At 36.9% G+C, this 21,097-nt stretch overlaps 1 protein-coding gene across 13 annotated transcripts in view; it reads right to left on the reverse strand.

Moving 5' to 3' along the window:
• LOC105470974 (RNA binding motif single stranded interacting protein 3) overlaps positions 1 to 21,097 on the reverse strand; it is a 1,471,638-nt gene that overhangs the window by 283,298 nt on the left and 1,167,243 nt on the right. For all 13 annotated transcript variants that reach the window (XM_071090773.1, XM_071090775.1, XM_071090774.1 and 10 more), the window contains one exon: positions 9,373 to 9,530. In XM_071090773.1, coding sequence (XP_070946874.1) covers positions 9,373 to 9,530 — 158 coding nt within the window. The remainder of the gene's footprint in view (positions 1 to 9,372; positions 9,531 to 21,097) is intronic.

The following is a 21,097-nucleotide window of genomic DNA, read 5'->3' on the forward strand; positions in this document are numbered from 1 at the left end:
TCAGCTTGAGGCACACTTAAAATTTCTTACTGAGATGTATTGTCTCCCTTGCCTCTTCCCCACAAACCCACCTGGGTGGGCCTGGATCATTTGGGAATGAGCCTTCCTAATGATGCAGAACTAAGGAGTCAAAATGCTTTTAGTTCATCTACTATGCTTTCTTCAAAACATCTTGATGAAATGGAGGGAAATGAGAAAACAAAAGTAGCTCAGATCAGGCTGAGCTCTGTGAGGTATGCAAAATTTATTCTACTCAGAAAGCCAAGAATATGAGACTTTCGGTCATGCCCCTCCTCACAGCATCCATGCCCAGGGTAATTTTTTAAAGGCATTTTTGTTCTTAATTAGCTGCCTCTACCATTATCTCCATGTTCTTGGAATCTGTGATACAAAGAACCATGTATAGCCAATCAATAGCTTATGTTACTTTAATGTATATTCTTAGTAAAAACTGGAAAACTGCCTCTTCTTTTTTCCTTTCAAGACCCACTTGTAACTACTGCTAATTGGACTGTATATCCAGGGCAACTTGAATCTAAGCTCCTGAGTGGCCGTCTTCAAGCTCTGAGCTCAAATAAACTGTACTTAATCATATTTTCTGAATCTCATTATTTAAGGCTGATACTATTACCTGTTACATCTCTTTCCCTTACTGTTTCACAATTTTGTTTCCTTTCTATTTCCCAAACGTGCCGAACTTGGCCCCACCTTAGATTTTCTACTTCCTTTTCTCTTTGCCAGGATTGTTCTCTTCCCTCCCTACTCCCACTAAGAGATTTTCTTGGCTGGTTGTTTCTGATTTATATTTTAGTTTCAATGTTCCTTCTGAAAACAGAACATAATTCTCTTAACTCTTGCTTCCTATTGCCCTGTACTCTCTATTACACGCCTATGTTTGGTGTGTTTTTGTAATACTTTCATTATCTGATGTTTGATTATTGTTTATTACATACTTATTGTCATCTCCCTGATAGAGGCAGGAGGCAGACAAATACCTAGGCAGATAGGGAAGGGTCCCCAGTGAAACCTCACGTTCAAGCCTGAAACAGCCTGAAGGCTGAAAGACATGACTGCTGGTTCTGACTGAAAGCTGTGACCCAGAGGGAAACTTCTGCCCCTGTTTGCCTGCTCTTTCCTGTTTGATTCTTTCTGAATAATGCCTTTTAACCAATCAAATGTTGCCTTTTCCAATACTACCTAGGGCTATACTACCCCTTTCTGCTGAGAGTTTTCCTTTTGCTTAATAAATTCTGCCCTTCTCACCCTTCAATGTATCCACATGCCTAATTTTTCCTGGACATGAGACAAGAACCCAAATTTAGTTGAACTAGGGAGAAAAATCCTGCATCATCCCCAATCCAGTAGAATGTTGGTCTGTAAAAGCAGATATTGTTTTTTGTGTGTGTACATCTCAGAATTACTTCATCTATAACAATTACTGGAATACTGACAAAGCCAGTATTGGATAATAGTGACCAAGCATATTTATTCAATAAACTAAAAGAAAGAATGAAATGATTACATATATATATGTGTGTGTGTGTGTGTGTGTGTATATATATATATGTATATATATATTTGAGCCAAATCTCAGTCAACTTATTGATATAGTTGCTGTCACTCGTTGAATCATCCTGGTCTTTAGAATATTATGACTTCAATATAATTTATAATTATAATTATATTACGTTACAATATAATTGTATTGTATTGTATTGCAAGCTAAGTTATTTCAAACCCATGTAGAACCATGTTTATAACCATAGAGATACAGAGAATAAATGTATTAGCCCAATTCATAGAAAGCTGAGAGTGTAGAAAATATACTAAATAAAAGAGGCTGAAACTTGTTGTCCAAACGATATTGGGCTATATTTCCACCTCTTACTTTTCTATTGGCCGGAAGCAGACTAGCTGCCTCTAACGCCACCACTTTTCTGGATGCTCCAATAGTCATGCTTTGTGTTTACAGCAGGTACAGGTCAAAGACATCTTATGAGCCCTAAGCATACTGAATGGCCACCATTTCTAATCTGGAGGTAACAAAGCTCCCTCAATTCCATTTTATAGAGGTAAATGATTTTTCAGAACTCTCTTCCCATTTCACAGAGGGCATTATTTGGTATGTGGTCATTTTTATTTTATTATAATAAAGCAATAAAGTATATATTGTATCCCCTTCATCAGATTTTTATAAAGGCATATATACAACTAGACTGGAGTCTCAGAGATTTCAGAATAACAAATTATTTGATGCAATGTATTTATTTAGTTGGTTCACTGGTTGGTTAGGGTTTTGAAACTCAGGGCTCTGAATATATGAAAAAGAAAGTAGAATGTTTAACACTCTCCCGCTATGATTCTGACTTTCTGATGGTAAGAGAAAGAGAAAGAGGCAAGGAGAAGAAACAAACGAAGTTAAAAGATGAGACACACAAAAGAAGAACAAAGATGAAGAAGCTGCAGGGGGTCCAGGAGTATACTCTCCAGCAGACCACATCTGATGGCAATTAGAAGAAGAATTAAAATTACCAAAAAGAATGAAACATACAACCTTTACTCTCTTCAATCTCAGAAAACACAATTGTAACCTGTTTCTGTACAAACACAGCTGCAGTTTGGAGATTACTAATCACTAAGTTTACACTTTAGAGTTTTTCCCTAGTCGCTTTTGATTTCCTGGTTCCATGTGTTTAAAATAATAATGGCAAAAGGATTGCCAAAACAGCAAGCGAGAAATTGTTACTGCAGTGATGGATTCAAGACAGATACAGTCAAAACAATATTCCAAACAATTCCAAACAGTTTTAAAAAAATTTGATAGACTTGATGGGCATTTTAAAGAGTCATATATTTGCCTTCAAAGAAAGTAGTTATTTAACATATTCTTAAAAATTCCCATATTTTCATATGATTATTCTGTTTCTGTGGTCTCATTATATTTCAGCAGATGGAAGAAGATAGAGAACAAGAAGTATCAGGCAGTAGGAGGTAAATAAATAACATTTTAACAATATTCAAAGTTATTAGTAGAAAACGCAAAAAAAGACGTGCTATTTATACTGATTGATATTTAATAAGCAGGCTGGTATTTGTATGCCTATAACCAGCTTTTTTTAACTTAATGAAAAGAAAGAAAATCTTAAGTGATTTATTTAGAAAACTTGCACATTCAGTAGGGAGAGGTAGAACACAGGGCTGCCCATGTGTTAGAAGTTGTTCAAACAAAGCTCCGTGAGAATCAAATTAAGAGTACTGAAGAAGGGCAAAAAATACTACAAAACACAAAGCTCTCTCTTGTTCTGCAGTCTCTCACGCTCTTTAGCTCACCAGGGGACAGTAAACGCATTGCTTAAAGAGGTTCTATGTTCCCAGATGTTGAAGCTGGATTAATGGTGAATGCTCACCCGCCTCCCCCTGCCCCCCAACCATTGCTTCCCCACTTTGGGTCATTCTTTACTGGCCTCTCCTAACACCCTCTCAATGTGATTTTTGCTGGACAATCAGTCTCATGTTTCTGGGAGTGGGAAATGGATAACATGAACACACGGTCATGGCCCTCCAGACTCTGGCTGATTTATGCTCTGATCCTTCCCCTCCCAGGCAAGGTACTCTGTTGGCATTCACTAGCTCTGCAGTAGTGGGGCCGACCGTCGGCATTCCCACCGTAAACTTCTGTTTTTAGAGGTTTATAACTTGGCTATAAAATGCTGCCTGGAGGGGGGTGGATCTTACAAAATTGTTTTAAGTTACAAGAGAGTAAACACACACACACACACACACACACAATAAAAATAAAATGTCTGTAATTTCAGACACTATCTTGTGCTTCTGGAACTTTGAAAACCCTGTAATTGTGCTGTCTGTGCGCCCTACTGGCATTCAAATCAATGCTTTGAAGTTCAGCGTTTTAAATATAAAACGAAGATACTCCTTTTACTTTGAAGAGATGGTTATCAAAGAAGATTAATGTATAGTTGCAAGATAAATAATAATGGGGGAATTCTTTCCAGTCAAAGGAATTTTGAAATCCCTTGTACATGAATTAAGGATCACATCTGATGGTCAGAAGTCACCAATAGTAACATTCAAAATGAAGTCCACTGAAAGAATTATTCAGGTTTTCTGAATTGAGATAGTCATAAATTCAAGAGATATGTACAACAATTTACTAGACACAATAATTGACTGGGTATTCTCCAAATTAAATAAATAAGCACATTCTTTCTTTTCTTCTCTTTTTTTTTTTGTCTGAGAAGGAGTCTCGCACTATCTTGCGGGCTGGAGTGCAATGGTGTGATCTTGGCTCACTGCAACCTCCACCTCCCAGGTTCAAGCGATTCTCATGCCTCAGCCTCCCGAGTAGCTGGGATTACAGGCATGAGCCACCACACCTGGCTAATTTTTTGTATTTTTAGTAGAGATGAGGTCTCACTATGTTGGCCAGGCTGGCCTCAAACTCCTGACCTCTTGATCTGCCCACCTTGGCCTCCCGAAGTGCTGGGATTACAGGTGTGAGCCACCGCACCCAGTCAGCATGTTTTGTTTTGTTTTTGGGTTTTTTGTTTGTTTGTTTGTTTGTTTTTGAGACGGAGTCCTGCTCTGTCATCCAAGGTAGAGTGCAACGGCGCGATCTCTGCTCACTGCAAGATCTGCCTCCCGGGTTCACGCCATTCTCCTGCCTCAGCCTCCCGAGTAGCTGGGACTACAGGCACCTGCCACCACGCCCGGCTAATTTTTTGTATTTTTCTTTTTTTTTTTTTTTTGAGACGGAGTCTCGCTCTGTCACCCAGGCTGGAGTGCAGTGGCCAGATCTCAGCTCACTACAAGCTCCGCCTCCCGGGTTCCCGCCATTCTCCTGCTTCAGCCTCCCGAGTAGCTGGGACTACAGGCGCCCGCCACCTCGCCCGGCTAATTTTTTGTGTTTTTAGTAGAGACAGGGTTTCGCCGTGTTAGCCAGGATGGTCTCGATCTCCTGACCTAGTGATCCGCCCGTCTCGGCCTCCCAAAGTGCTGGGATTACAGGCTTGAGCCACCGCGCCCGGCCAATTTTTTGTATTTTTAGTAGAGATGGGGTTTCACCGTGTTAGCTAGGATGGTCTGGATCTCCTGACCTCGTGATCCACCCGCCTGGGCCTCCCAAAGTGCTGGGATCATAGGCGTGAGCCACCGTGCCTGGCCACAGTCAGCATATTCTTTTAATAATGCCTGTGGAACTGTAAACTCCTACAGGAAGAAAAAATTTGTGAGCTAATACTAGTTGGGCTGGTGCTACCAAAGATTTTTCTAATATTCCAGTACTCTATCTTACAATTGGTTTATCATTATCATCAAATGTCTTTCTGCATATGGCTATATTTTTAAAAAACCCCAAACCTTAAAGTGATTTCATTTATTTATCATAAGAAATTTGCTCAAGTTCAATTATGTGTCAATATTCTAAGTACTGGACAGATATAAAGAAGAAGGCATGAGGAACAGGAAGGGGGATAGTTCCTTATTAGTAATTTTGAGAAAGTAAAACAATGTAAATCAGGCATCAACAGGAATCAACTCCCCCTGGAAAAATCACAGACAACTTCAAAGCAGTAGTTCTCAAAGGGTGGTTCCCTTATCTGTAGTGTAAGTATCACCTGGAAACTTGTTAGAAATGCAAATGATTGAGTCTCACCCCAAACCAATTGAATCAGAAACTTTAAGAGTGGGCCCAGCAATCAGAGTTTTCACAGATCATTCAGATGGTCCTAAGAACAAGTACTAATGCCGTAAGGCAAAGCTTCTTAAGCTTTAGGGTGCTTTTAGAGTCATCTAAGGTGCTTGTTAGTACACAGATTACACACTGCTGAACACCCTCACCACCAGATTGTTAATTCGGTAGGCTGGGGGCAGGAAATTTGCATTTCTAGCAAGTTTTTAGGAAGCACTGCAGCTGCTGATTTGGGAACCACACTTTGAGAACCACTGTCCCAAGACATCTTTATGTAATACAATAATTTCTCTCACTTGCTATGTACTATTCTTGGAAGAATCAAGAAATGGTGACTGAAATCATCTCTGTTTTGTGGTTCAGAGGGAAAATTTCAGATGAGAAAAGCTGAGTGGAAAAGGGACAGGATAATATTCTTAAAAGGAGAAACACTTGTGCAAGGATTAAGTTGTGAATGATCAAATTAGTTAAGGCAAAAGCCATAATTGCTTGAGAAAATGCACAGCAAATGTTATACAGCAAAGTAGGAATTTGGGCAGATCTATTTATGGTACAGCTAACGATATTTTCTCACCCCATTAAATTAGGTTAATCATGTGGGATTCTGATCCTCAAATGTTAAAGTCTAAGATACATGGAGAATGAAATAATTTTTCTGTGTCGGTTTCCTGGCTTCTTTCAAAAGAGAGTCAGACTCACACTTCATTTTTATTTCTTAGGCATAAGAAATCAGTGACTGGTCTTGAAACTATGTTTGCCTTTTCAGTCCACATACCACTTTCTGAAATTGGAAAAGATATTATTTAGAGTACAGAGACCTAAATTTCAGAATTGTAATGTGACTGCTAATTCATATTTGAAGCTCAAAGCTGTAAAAGACCAGTGAATTTAGCTATTCTGAAACTTCACAGAATGGTAATCACGAAATCCACTAGCCACATATCCAGTTATCCATCCAACAATGAAAAAGAAAACTTGACTTAAGGAAATGTACAATCCATTTGGTGAAGACAGAGATTAAACAATGAATTCATTGTAATTGTGATATATTTTATTTGAAAGAAAAATCAAAACTTTTATAGGAGCTGTAACAAGAGCTAACTTTGTCTAAAGCCAAAGATTGGAGGTCAGTGAAAAATTCTTTGAAGAAAAGATGTTTAATCCAATGCCTGAGAGATGAGTAGGCAGAAGTCAGGAGAAGAGCCATGCAAAGTATAACCAGGCAAGAAGGGTGGCTTTTGCCTGAACATGAGACAGAAAGAGTCAAAGCCAGGATGGTGTGCAGTATCAAGAATGATGCTGGAGAGGTTGGCAAGTGAAACGTTGAAGGATTGTAAGCAGGACCCTGACATGATGAGATTTGAACATTGAAGCGCTCACTGTGGCTTCTATATGCACAATGCAATGGAGGAGAGAGAGAGACTGCATTCACAACAGAGATAAAATGTAAAATTCCCATCCTTCCTCAGTTCCTAAAGAAAAATAACTTTGTAAGTTTTATTCTTTCATGATCTCATATACCAGCATTATAGTTTTGCCTTTTAGAATATATATTACTTGACTCTGTACTTAAGAAAAGTATGCTTCATTTTAAGCAAACTCTCATTGTATAGAAAAGATAAACGGGAGAGAAATGAATAGTTCAATCTTTGTGTTATGAACTGAATTGTGTCCCCTACAAAATTCGTATGTTGAAGTCCTAACTCCCAATGCTTCACAATGTGACTGTATTTGGAGACAGGGTCTTTAAAGGGGGAATTAAGTTAAAATGAGGCCACTAGGGTGGGCCCTAATGTAGTATGACTTGGTGCTCTTATAAGAAGAGATTAAGACACAGGAATGCACAGAAGGAAAGCCATGTGAGGACAGAGGGTGCACACAGCCATTTACAAGCCAAGAAGAAAGGTGTCACAAGAAGCCAGCTATAAAGACACCTTGATCTCTGGCTTCTAGCCTCCAGAATTGTAAGAAAATAAATTTATGTTATATGAGCCACTGTTCTGTGACATTTTGTTATGCCAGACTTAGGAAACGAATATACTTTGTACCAACACATCCTTTGTTTAAAGAAAAAAAAAATCACTGTAGGTCTTTTTGGAAATATGTTCTCTTAATGAATTTGAAATGCATTTATTTCCCAGCAGGAGTTCAAATAAAGGAGAAACTAATTTATTGGAGAGTTTTTGGAGGGCAGGGGATGGGGGAAGAACCAAAGGAATGTGCATGGTATGTAAAGTGAAATATGGCAGCTGGTTCAGTGAACTCCCACATTGCTCAGACCTCCAATAGCCAGTTATACACTATATAAGAATGACTACATTGGCTAAATTCAGAGATCCAACTAGTGTCATAGGCTCTGCCTTGGCCATGAAAATCAACAGGTGTCAATGTCCTGAAAGCCTGAATACCTCATGCACACATTCAAGTTAGGGAGATTTTCTTGATTCTGTTTATTTCTATTCAAATCATCAAGCATGTACCTTGCATATGTCTACTGGTTTACTATGTATACATTATAGAGAATAAGAAGAATTTTCACATGTGGTCCACAACCATAACTCCAAGGAAATAGAGTTAGAGATTAGTTAACATATACATGGCAATTTTTTATCTTCTAAAGTGAGTTAATGGAAGTTAGTTTGGAATGGTTTTTCATTTTTTTCTGGTCTCGAATTCCTGACCTCTTGATCTGCCCGTTTCTGCCTCCCAAAGTTCTGGGATTACAGGCGTGAGCCATCGCTCCTGGCCTTGGAATGGTTTTTCAAGTGACAGCAGAGTTTATCCTAGATGAACAAACTTGTCTGCAATGGGCTGACTTCCACATAACACTTAACATCCATCCATTCATCCATGTTAAATCAGCTGGAGACACACATAAACCAAGCCATAGAGACAAGACTTTTATTTTTCTTCATTGTCTTTGAGCAGTTTCTTTCACTCTGTGGTTTCTTTAGCTTTGTTTTTCATGAAAGCACAGCAGGTACAACTATTTAAACTCCATTCCTGGCTGAGATCCTCTTTTGTAAACATTCCTTCGAAGTTAAAATGAAAATTACTCTTCCTTTTCTTACAATGAAAGGAATACATTTTTTTTTCCCTGTTCTGCCTAAAATATCAAAAACACATAGCCAGGGGCTCTTAAATGCAAATGGCTTCTTGACCTCCCTTGTATTTCTGGGTTTATTGGGTCTTCTCAGTAATTCCTGTTTTTCTAAATGTTTCCTTTCTTTTATTTTCTCTTTACTGAGAAATGCTAGCACCCTTTTTTGGAAATCAATGCCAAAACATTTAGATACTTTGTTCACCACATGGGCTGTTTTGCTTTGGGGTACTGGGCATTTATTATCTCTGTCAGGTATTGGCAGCATCTGATTTTGTTGATCTACAGGCACAGAGAGGACTGGGAACTGAGTATGTATGTTACTGTGACTCAAGACACATAAACACATTCTACGTACATTTTAACAACCACAATTTATTTATAATTACATTGAAATTCTTTAACTCCAAGCAAAGACACAAAGGGATGACAGATTTGATAAGCTACTTTTAATTTTTTTTTTTCTGTGTATATTCTATTGCTTTGGGCTCTAGTACTAAAAAAGGAATGGAATTTTAAAAGAACAATGAGGAAAGATCGATTACATATAAAGAAAGAATTTTACCTGGCAAAGCCAACACCTCTGCTGACTCCATTAGCGTCTCTCAGTATTCTTGTGGAAATGACATGTCCAAAGGGTTTCAGCATATTCTCAAGTTCCTGCTCATCCATAGAAATGGGGAGATTTGAGATGTATAGGTTTGTTGGGTCTTGCTCTTGTTGCTAAGGGAAGGGAAGAAACAAATGTGGTAAGTTCTGAGTATTGAGAAACATTGTACACATGGAGAAACTTTTGTTTAAACTGCAATGTAGATCATAATCTCCAAAGTGCTCTTGAAAGTTCTTTCACTAGAGGCATTACTTCTTTTTACTGATGCATTGTGCAGAATGTTTATCACAGACAAAATGACCACTGAAAGCCAAGCTCTCTGTCCCTCATTCCTTAGAAAGACTAATACACTTTCTTTCTTTGTTGTTATTGTTGTTGTTGTTGTTGTTATTTTTTGAGGGGGGGTCTTGCTCTGTTGCCCAAGTTGGAGTGCAGTGGCATGATCTCGGCTCACTGTAAGCTCTGCCTCACGGGTTTATGCCATTCTCCTGCCTCAGCATCCCCAGTAGCTGGGACTACAGGTGCCCGCCACCATGCCCAGCTAATTTTTTTTGGATTTTTGGTAAAGACAGGGTTTCACCGTGTTAGCCAGCCTGGTCTCTAACTCCTGACCTCAAATGATCCACCCGCCCTGGCCTCCCAAATGCAGGGATTACAGGTGTGAGCCACGACGTCCAGCCTACTAAAAGACTTTTAATGCAGTTGAACTAAGGCAAATGTGTATATTCTTTTTTATTACCATTAACCACTACTTCTATGACTACCACTCTTACTACCATCACAATTAGTTACTGATATTGCATTTAGTGAGAGTTCATAATATGCTAAGCATAGTTCCAAACACTTAACATACATTACTTCATTCAATATTCTTAATAGATATAATTACCATTTTATGGATGACAAAATGGATCCCTAACTTACCCAAGTTACACAGCTCATAAGTGCCAAAGTCAGGGCGGAAATCTGGGCCTATCACCAAAGTCCATGGAATTTATTACTCTGGTCTACTGCCTTCCATTAGACCAGCGAGTGTCAAAGTATAGTCCCAGAAATGCAACATCAGCCTTACCTCACCTGGGAACTTATTGGAAACACAATTTCTCAGGCCTCATCACAGAACTACTGAAGCAGAATCTGAGAGTGGGCCAAGAAATCTGTGTTTTGACAAGCCCTCCAGGTGATCCTGATGACGGCTTAAGTTTGAGAACTGCTGTCCTAGACCAAGCCTAAATATTTATATACAAATAAGATTATGATGTCTATCATCTCCTATTTCAGCAGCAATAATGCTTAAATAAGCTTTGCTTAATAGAATGGGAAACAAAACCACAATTACTAGAGTTATTTCTGTGTGTATCAATTTTCTCTATTTTATATAATGAAGTAATAATTTAGAACTTAGTTGTATTTATGTCTCAAATAAAATAGTCAAAAATTTGACAGACTAGTCATTAATATCAAAATGTACCAGATAGTTAATTGAACTATTATATTTTAACCAAACAGAAACTTTAGTTTCAAGGATAAGCCAGAGATTAAATTAGAAAAAGAAATCCTGAAGTCTATAGAAAATGGTATTATGTAACAGTAAAATATCTTTTGTGAAAAGAGATCATATTATTAGATATTTATGGTTTTAAAAACAATAAACAAGTACAACAAACAAGAATCCAAATATTGTTTCAGGTCAAGAAATAATTTTTGTGTGCAACTAAATTTCTGTATTTTTAATAACTAAATATTCAGATAGGTTGTGATACTTTTATTAAAACTTGGAGTGAATATGATGTATTATTAGTTTCATTTTAAACCTAGTTTACTTTTCAAGCTTTTGAGTACTGTGGGAAATAGCAAAACTAAAATATAATCTGGAAAAGATGACTAGAGTCTTAATATTTAGGAATAGTTTACATATAGAGACTGAATCAGTGAAGTCAATCTCCCTCTCTCTCTGTCACAGACATATACATAAACGCACACACGCACACACACATACACACACCCCACTATCACCACCACCATCATCAATGGTCCTACAGAAATAACTGTAATGGTCCTAGAGAAAAAAACAGAGATAATATTATTCTTCTTTAAATAGTTTTGATCTTGTTTTTGTTTCTGTGAGGCGATAAATTAAAAAACAAAGGGACATTTCAGATACATAATAATGAACCTTATCTACATATAACTTCCAGTTCATAGTATTTCACCATTTATCATTTAATCTTCACATTGTCGCTCCAAAAGTAGTTTGGCAAATATCATTACACTTAACGGATAATGAGGAAATGGAGACATGAAAGATTCACCATCTTGCCAAAGGACAATCTAATAATTAGTGATGGGGTTAACGTGATATTTAGTGACTAATTTTCCTATCTTCCAGCTCAGTGTATTTTCCACCAGTCCAATGTTTCTCAAGCTTCAATTATTTGAAATACCAAATGTTAGAAATTTTTGACAGTCATAGGTTGTTACTTATTTTATTTTTTTTTCTAAATAAACATACCTCTGGGGCTTAAATAAATCTATTAAAAAAAATAACTTTGTGTTGTTACCACAACTAAAAGGCCAGTATTACTTGCCGTAAATAGAAGGTTACTATAAAAACAGTGAACAAACTAATGTTTTCAAATTATAGCTAGATACTGTTTGCAGAAGGCTTTGGAGCTCCCGCTTGACTCTCTGTTGCAAAGGGAATTAATAATTAATGGAAGAGTTAGAAGCACACTAGCACCAGACTGAGTCTTTTTACTGGGAAGAATCAGAATTTAAAAAGAATCGAGAAATGAACAACTTTCTTATGATGTGATTTCTGAGTCCCACATGTCTAGAACTACTCAAGTTATACAAGAAATACATGCCCCAGAGCTTTGGAGTTCCTCATCAACCCAGAGCTTACCAATGAATGGGCCACAGCACATGACAGTCCTATGAATGGGTTGGAATTTGCTCAATATTCAATACCCCTTTGCCCTTGATCAGGTTAATAATCACAGTCTATGCCATTGTCTCAGGTACTGTATAGATCTTAGAATTTTCTCCAGGCATCAGTGCACCAGTTTATCCAAATTCAAAGTCATTTCCAAATTCCCTGAGTACTGAATGCATTGCAGCTGCTCAAAATGGTGTACCATAAATACTCAGGGCTCAGTACATAAGGGATTGCCTGGTAAGCTATTTTCTGAATCCAAATTCAAACAACAAGGCCAACTCTTTAATTTGTATTCACAGAGTCAGTAGCATATTGGATAGTGTCATTCCTTAATCTGTATTCACGGAAAGAATATGACATTGGGGAGTGTTATTTAAGTAATTCTGTTCTTTGAAATGAATGCAGTATTAGTCTTGAATATATTGGTTGAAAATAGAATTTAAATTATGCATAAAATAAACTTTAAAATAGTATATACATTTATATTTTTACTTTCAATTATATTTATATATCAGGTTTATGTAAATGGATGGTCATTTTCAAAAGGTTCATTGGCACTATGAAACAAAGAGCACTTTCCTTTCAATTTTCCAGAAAGGTTTTTCACAAGATAATTGCAATCAAAAAGATCTTTTCATAATTTTTTAACTTAAATTTTTATGGACAGAGCTCCTAAATGGATCTCAGGTGGCATCTTATCCAGTCTTATCATCTAACAGATGGAAAAAAGCAGAAACTAGTGGTGAGATTATGACTTGCCCAAGGCCACTCAGCTAGAAGAAGAGGCTAGAAATAGAGCCCAAGTCCTTTTGTACTTGAGCTGATGTTTTTGCCAATTTACAACACTGACTTTGTTCTTAAAATCCAATGATTAATAAATAGCAGGTTGTGGTTCAAAAGAATATTATACAGACAAAGATAAATATATCTGAGTTCCTTGTTTTATTCACTTTTGCCTGTTCGTCCATAAGCTTGAGTTAAAGAGTGAAGGCTATGAAAAAAGAGCTCCTAGCCTTAGCTAGTATTCTACACATAGTCATTGAATGAATATTGTGCAGTGTATATTAGATGGTAAAAGTATATGACTACAATTCATACATCTATTACATTTGACTGTCCATATCACTATAAGTAACTCCCCCATTTTGGTCTGTTTCTACATTTTTTCATTTGTATAAGGATTTCTTGGTTTATTATTTAGTTTTGTCAAAAGCTCATTAAAAGTTAGAAAAGTATCCTCTCCATTGTTAATGGGAGCCCAGATCTGTCATCTTATGCAAAAATATGTAAATAATTTATGTTCCCTGAAACGACTTCCTTTTTCTCAGGTTTTTAGTGTACGTATGCCATCAAAATCAAATTTATTGGCATTCGTTTGCTTTTGAGCAGTTTAAGACAATTTCATAACTTCAGAACATTTCAAGGTGGCTAAGCAAATGAATACTTGTAGAGGACAAGAAAACACTGCCCTATCTAGATCAAAGGTTATGTCTGGGTTTTTGAGTATGCATTATGGCTATTATAGAAACACAATTCTGAAAAAAGCTATTAGAACACAATTTTAAAACTCAAAAACAATCTAATAACATTCACATTTGATGGAATGACATTTAAATGCTCTGGAAGTAGCTACAGTACTAACACTAAATTGAGATTTTAGAGTAATTTCTTAAACTCCCTGGAGCGTGAACTATTTTTATTTCCCATATGCCATTGATCAATATATTTGTAGAATATAATAAAAATAAATTAATAGGAAATAAAAGGATATGCAAAATGCAAGTCCAACTTTTTATTATTACACTCAACAGACACCAAATTACATATCGGATTAGATATTATGTTAATGTCAATTGTTATAAAAGATTTTAAATGCTTTCTCTCAATTTCTGTACACATTTCATTGTGGACAAGTAGCAAGTAACAAACTTTGAGTAGAACTGCTTTATGGGACTATATTCCTACTATACTTATTTCATAATGGAACACCCTATGGGTCTCAGTAAGTTATTAGTTCTTGCTTACTTTATATACTATTGAATCCTTTTTAAAAAACATTTTTAATTGGCAAGTAATAATTGTACAAATGTATGTGGTGCAAAGTGATATTCTGATATATGAATACAAGTATAATGATTGAATCAGGGTAATTAGCATATTCATAACCTCGAACATTTATTATTTGTGTTGGGAACATTCAAACTCCTTTCTTCCAGATATTTAAAGATATGCAATAAATTATTGTTAATTATAGTCACCCTACAGTGCCATCAAACTCTAGACCTTATTTATCCTAACTAGTTGTAATTTTGTACTTGTTTATCAAAAGACCCCCATATCCCCACTTCCTGCTACCCTTCCTAGCCTCTAGTACCACAGTTCTACTCTCTGCTTCTATGAGTTCAACTTTTTTAGCTCCTACATATGAGTGAGAGTATGTGCTATTTATCTTTCTGTGTGCCTGACGTGTTTCACTTAACCTAATATCCTCCAGGCTCATCTATGTTGTCATGCATGAGAGAATTTTATTCTTTTTTATGAATAAATATTCCACTGTGTGTGTGTGTGTGTGTGTGTGTGTATACACATACTAAATTTTTAAACGGTGCTATAAAAACTGGAGAGCCACACACAGAATAATGAAACTAGACCCTTATCACTTACCATATACAAAAATCAACTCAAAATCTCAAAATGGCTTAAGGACTTAAATGTAAGACCCCAAACTGTAAAACTACTAGAAGACAATATAAGGGAAAGGGTTTAGGATATTGGTCTGGACAAAGATATTTTGTGGTTAAAACTTCAAAAGCACAAGCAACAAAAGGAAAAATGGACAAATGGGACTATATCCAACTAAAAGGAAACAATCAACCTAGTAAGGAGACAACCTGCACAATGGGCGAAAATATTTGCAAACTATTCATCTGCCAAGTATTCGTAATGGCCAACAGATATATGAGAAAGATACTCAACATCACTAATCATCAGGGAAATGCAAATCAAAACCATAATGATATATCATCTCACCCCTATTAGAATGCCTATTGTCAGAAAAAAAAACAGAAAAAAATAACCAATGCTGGTGAGGATGTTGAAAAAAAGGAAATTCTTATACATTGTTAGCCAGAATGTAAATTAGTATAGCCATTATGGAAAACAGTATGAGGGTCCTCAGAAGACTGAAATTACTAACATGTGACCCAGCAATCCCACTACTAAGTATCCAAAGAAAAGGAAATAAGTATATCAAAAAGATATGGGCACCTCCACGTTTATTCCAAGTTCTTTTAAATCACAAAATTGTGTATAACCAATTTATAGAAATTGTTTAACTATTGGGTGAAAAAATGCTATCTCAAGATGAATTATCCTAATCAGTGGTGACAAAACATTTAGAAATACCCTGAAGAGGTACGAAACGACTCTAAAGCAAGCTTGCAACTATAGACATGTTTTAAAAACATTGAGGAGGATGTATATATAGACTAAAGATAATAATGTTACCTTATATAGAGCAGAGTTTTTAGTATTTTAAATGTTTCAGGGTCATTTTATATCATGTGGCCCTTTATCTACCTTATAAGGTAGATAGGGAAAGAGTTATTATTCCAAAAATACAAATGAGAAAACTGGGTCCTATATCTTAAGCTAGTAAGTGAAGAAGCAATATCATAAGTGATATTGTTTGACTTGATGTAGTACTTTTTACTACACTACAACAATTCTAGAGATTGCCTATAAATATCATTATTCAGTGATTCTCACCTGTAGAAAAGAAAATTAATGTGGATGCAAAGGAGCAAGATTTTTTAATGGAACAGTCTATTTTATATGCTGCAGCAATTTAAAAATTAATAATAAAAACTAAATTTTTTTTCCTCACTTTGAAAATAGGGAATCAGAGCATTCTATGTTAACAAACTGCCCTAAAGGCATCAGATATTTTGGAATTAGTTTAACACCAATTTGAACAAAGATGTCTTCACTTTTTTGGTGATAGTTACTGCACCGCTAGATGAGAACTGATGGAAACCTGCTGTTTTGGCCATACTTGCTTCACTATTATATATTTGTATGATAGTTAATTTTATGTGTCAACTTGACTGAGTCACCGTGTGCCCAGATTGGTCAAACCATTTTCTGGGTGTTTCTATGGGGCTATTTTTGAATGAGTTTAACATTTAAACTGATACACTGTGTGAAACAGATTGCTCTCCTCAGTGTGGGTGGCTCTCACCCAATCAGTTGAAGACTTGAATAAAACAAAAAGGCTGATCCTCCCCAGAGTTAAGAAAGACTTCCTCCCGTCTGACTGAGGCGGGACTTCATTTTCCTGCCTTCAGACCCTGACTGAAATATCAGCCCTTCTTGAGTCTTGAACCTGACAGCCTGGAGACTGGAACAACCGTGTGGGCTCTCCTAGGACCCCAGCTGCCAACGGAAGAGCTTAGGACTTGTCAGACTCCATAATCTCATGAGTCAAGTTCATATGATAAAGAGGGGAGGGGGGAAGATGGAGTGATGTGGGGGAGGATGTGGGGGAGAGAGGAAGGAAGGGAGAGAGGGAGAAGGAGGAGAGGGACAGATGGAGGGAGAGGGGGGAGAAAAAGAGGAGTGAGAGACTAAGGTAAAGGGAGGGAGGGACAGAATGGTAGATGGGGAGAGGGAGAAATGGGAGACAGAGGGAAAGATGGAGGGAAAGAGGAAGAGAGGGAGATGGACAGAAGGACAGAGAGAGACTTGTGGCGGGGAGAGAGGGGGGACAGGGGATGGGGTAGTGCGGGAGAGGGAGTGAGAGAGAGACACATCCTATTGGTTCTGTTTCTCTGGAGAACCGTGGCTAATACAATGTGTTCGTTTTGTCAAATCTGTATTGCTACAAAAAAATAAGGACCTACGATCAGCTCTGACCTTCCCACTAGGACTTCTGCATTCCTGGACACAAAGCCAGTGCTCTGACTAGGCAAAGTAAGATGCCTTACCTCAAGATAGGCGCTCCAGAAGCAAACATCCAAGGTAAGGCATTAAAGACCAAAGGGAAGAGTAAAGAAGGACTGCAGAGAAGTAGGCTTTCACCCTTAAATGGTGCCTAAAAACATGCCCTCTGTCCTGTTTGCTAAGCAGTGAAGGTGCCTCTATATTTTCAATTGCCTTTTATCTCTACTAAAAGAGAAAAGGTGATTTCTCTTTTGCTAGTTCTGCATGGTGATTCAGTTAGAGGAAGGTGACTCCCATTATTTTCCTTCCAAAGCAAAAATAAGAGCAATTTCCCTAAAATAAGAAACAATAAGAACAATGTCCCCAAGAAACACTTTTTAAAAAAGAAGTATTTAATTATTTTGGTTATAAAGTAAGCACAGTGTCAGGAACTGGAGTTCATGTCCTCAAGTTCAATTGGAGGGCTTAATTCTGGAGAACAAACTCAGCAGAGATCTGACTGTGAAACAACACCCAGTGTTGAACCACTGATCATTTAGGCTATTCTTTAAGGCTTGGGCTGGCTTTTATTTCTAGATCAATTGAGCAGCCTTGAATTGAGTTGGGCGGTGAATGATTCCGTGAGGATCTTCAGCCTTTATGACTAAATTTGAGTTACCTGTGGTCCTGGAACAGGTGGCCAGATTGGATCCCTGGCTTTCCTTGACTTCTCCCTCCACATACACCTCATGAACTTGAGCTCAGTATCACCAGTTATCAGCCCTGATGTGATGGTTTCTCCTGTGAGAAAATGCTAAATTAACATTTTACAATATTGAGCTCTCTCTATAGTTTTATTATAATATATTACTATATCACAAATATATAATGTTTTGTACTCATAGTCTTGATGGTCAAAAATGAGAACAGGAAACAAAACTATAGAGAACTACTCAATATTGTAAACAAATCTCACATTTTCTTAGAGTCTAATTCACTGCTCAGAAAGAGGCTCCCCAGGAATGTCTATTTTATCCATCTGCTATGAACTCTGAGATAGAAAGCTCTAACTGATTTATCGATAAAGACTATGATGCTCCAAACAACTATGGAACTGTGGAAATAGCATGAAGGCAGCCATAGTTTTACTATGATACACTACTAATTTCTTCTTAAATAATCACCACAACACATACAAATATAGAACAGATGCAAAACATTTTTGTATCTTCTGCCTAGAATATGACAGCTTAGGCTGGCTGAGTCTCACCCAGATTCACCTTCGGTAAACTCACAAAAACATACCACTGAAATGTAAAAGGTATTAGGGGCATTGAGTTCCTCTTAAGGACAACCATTCTCACTGTAGTCGATTGACATCTCCGCCCCCTGCCCAGAACACAGCACAAATGACGACTCTGGGAATTATGCAACAGAGCTTATGTGACAAACACTATGTCATCTATATTAAGGCTGCCAAATAAAATATAAGACATCTCATTAAATTTAATTTTTGATAAATAACAAATACTATTTTTAGTATTCATAATACACAAGACATATTTGTACTAAAATTATTCATTGTCATATAAGATTAACATTAATATCATTTTTAATAAACTGTTGTTAGGTAAGATATGTATCATTACCTTTACCTTTTTATGGTATGATATTATCTAGTATTTATACTGCTTACTATATGAAAAATACTACGATTTAATGTCATTTAAATTCATTATGTTTATATTCCTTAACCCTTGAGGTAGATAGCCCCATTTTACATGTGAGAAAGCTGATGTTATAAGAAACAATTGTTCTTTTTGCTTAGGATTGTCTTGGCTATGCGGGCTCTTTTTTGGTTCCATATGAACTTTAAAGTCGTTTTTTTCCAATTAGAAAATGCTCATCTTCATTAGTCATCAGAGAAATGCAAATCAAAACCACAATGAGATACCATCTCATGCCAGTTAGAATGGCGATCACTAAAAAGTCAGGAAACAACAGATGCTGGCATGGCTGTGGAGAAATAGGAACGCTTTTACTCTGTCGGTGGGAGTGTAAATTAGTTCAACCATTGTGGAAGACAGTGTGGTGATTCCTCAAGGATCTAGAACTAGAACTAGAACTAGAAATAGCATTTGACCCAGTCATCCCATTACTGGGTATACATTTATAATGTATTTCTGGTTCTAGATCCTTGAGGAATTGCCACACTATCTTCCACAATGATTGAAATAATTTACACTCTCACTAACAGTGTAAAAGCATTCCTATTTCTCCACAGCCATGCCAGCATCTGTTGTTTCCTGACTTTTTAAGAATTGCCATTATAACTGGCATGATATCGTATCTCATTGTGGTTTTGATTTGCATTTCTCTAATAACCAGTGATGATGAGCTTTTTTTTCATAATTGTTGGCTGAATAAATGTCTTATTTATATCCTTTGCCCACTTTTTTGTTGGGGCTGTTTCTTTTTTCCTTGTAAATTTAAGTTCCTTTTACATTCTGGATATTAGACCTTTGTCAGATGGTAGATTGCAAAAATTTTCTCCCATTCTATAGTTTGCCTGTTTGCTTTGATGATAGTTTCTTTTGCTGTGCAGAAGCTCTTTAGTTTGATTAGATCCCATTTGTCAAGTCTGGCCTTTGTTGCAATTGCTTTTAGTGTTTTAGTCATGAAGTCTTTGGCCATGCCTATATCCTGAATGATATTGCCTAGGTTTTCTTCTAGGGTTTTTATGGTTCTGGGTTTTACCTTTAAGTTTTCAATCCATCCTGAGTTAATTTTTATATAAGGTGTAGCCAGTTTTCCCGCTGCCATTTATTAAATAGGGGATCCTTTCCCTATTGCTTATTTTTGTCAGGTTTGTTGAAGATCAGATGGTTGTAGATGTGTGGTGTTATTTCTGAGGCCTCTATTCTGTTCCATTGGTCTATATATTTGTTTTGGTACCAGTACCATGTTGTTTTAGTTATTGTAGCCTTGTAGTATAGTTTAAAGTCAGGTATTGTGATGCCTCCAGCTTCGTTCGTTTTGCTTAGGATGTCTTGGCTATACAAGCTTTTTTCTCATTCTATACTAAATTTAAAGAAGTTTTTTTTTTTTCTAATTTTGCGAAGAAAGTCAATGGTAGCTTAACAGGAATAGCATTGAATCTATAAATTACTTTGGGCAGTATGGCCATTTTCACCATTTTCATTATATTGATTCTTCCTATCCATGAGCATGGAATGTTTTTCCATTTGTTTGTGTCTGCTCTTGTTTCCTTGAGCAGTGGTTTGTAGTTCTCCTTGAAGAGGTCCTTCACGTCTCTTGTAAGTTGTATTCCTAGGTATTTCATTCTCCCATGCAATTGTGCATGCGAGTTTACTCATGATTTGGCTCTCTGCTTGTCTTGTTGGTGTATAAGAATGCTTGTGATTTTTGCACATGGATTTTGTATCCTGAGACTTTGCTCTAGTTGCTTCTCAGCATAAGGAGTTTTTGGGCTGAGATGATGGTGTTTTCTAAATATAAAATCACATCATCTGCAAACAGAGACAACTTGACTTCCTCTCTTCCCATTTGAATATCCTTTATTTCTTTCTCTTGACTGACTGCCCTGGCCAGAACTTCCAATACTATGCTGAATAGGAGTGGTGAGATAGGGCATCCTTGTCTTGTGCCAGTTTTCAAAAGGAATGCTTCTAGCTTATGACCATTTGGTATGATATTGGCTATGGGCTTGTCATAAATAGCTCTTATTATTTTGAGATATGTTCTATCAGTACCTAATATATTGAGAGTTTTTAGCATGAAGGGGTGTTGAATTTTATCGAA

Source organism: Macaca nemestrina, chromosome 2, assembly GCF_043159975.1.
Source record: "Macaca nemestrina isolate mMacNem1 chromosome 2, mMacNem.hap1, whole genome shotgun sequence".
Classification (NCBI taxonomy): Eukaryota; Metazoa; Chordata; class Mammalia; order Primates; family Cercopithecidae; genus Macaca; species Macaca nemestrina.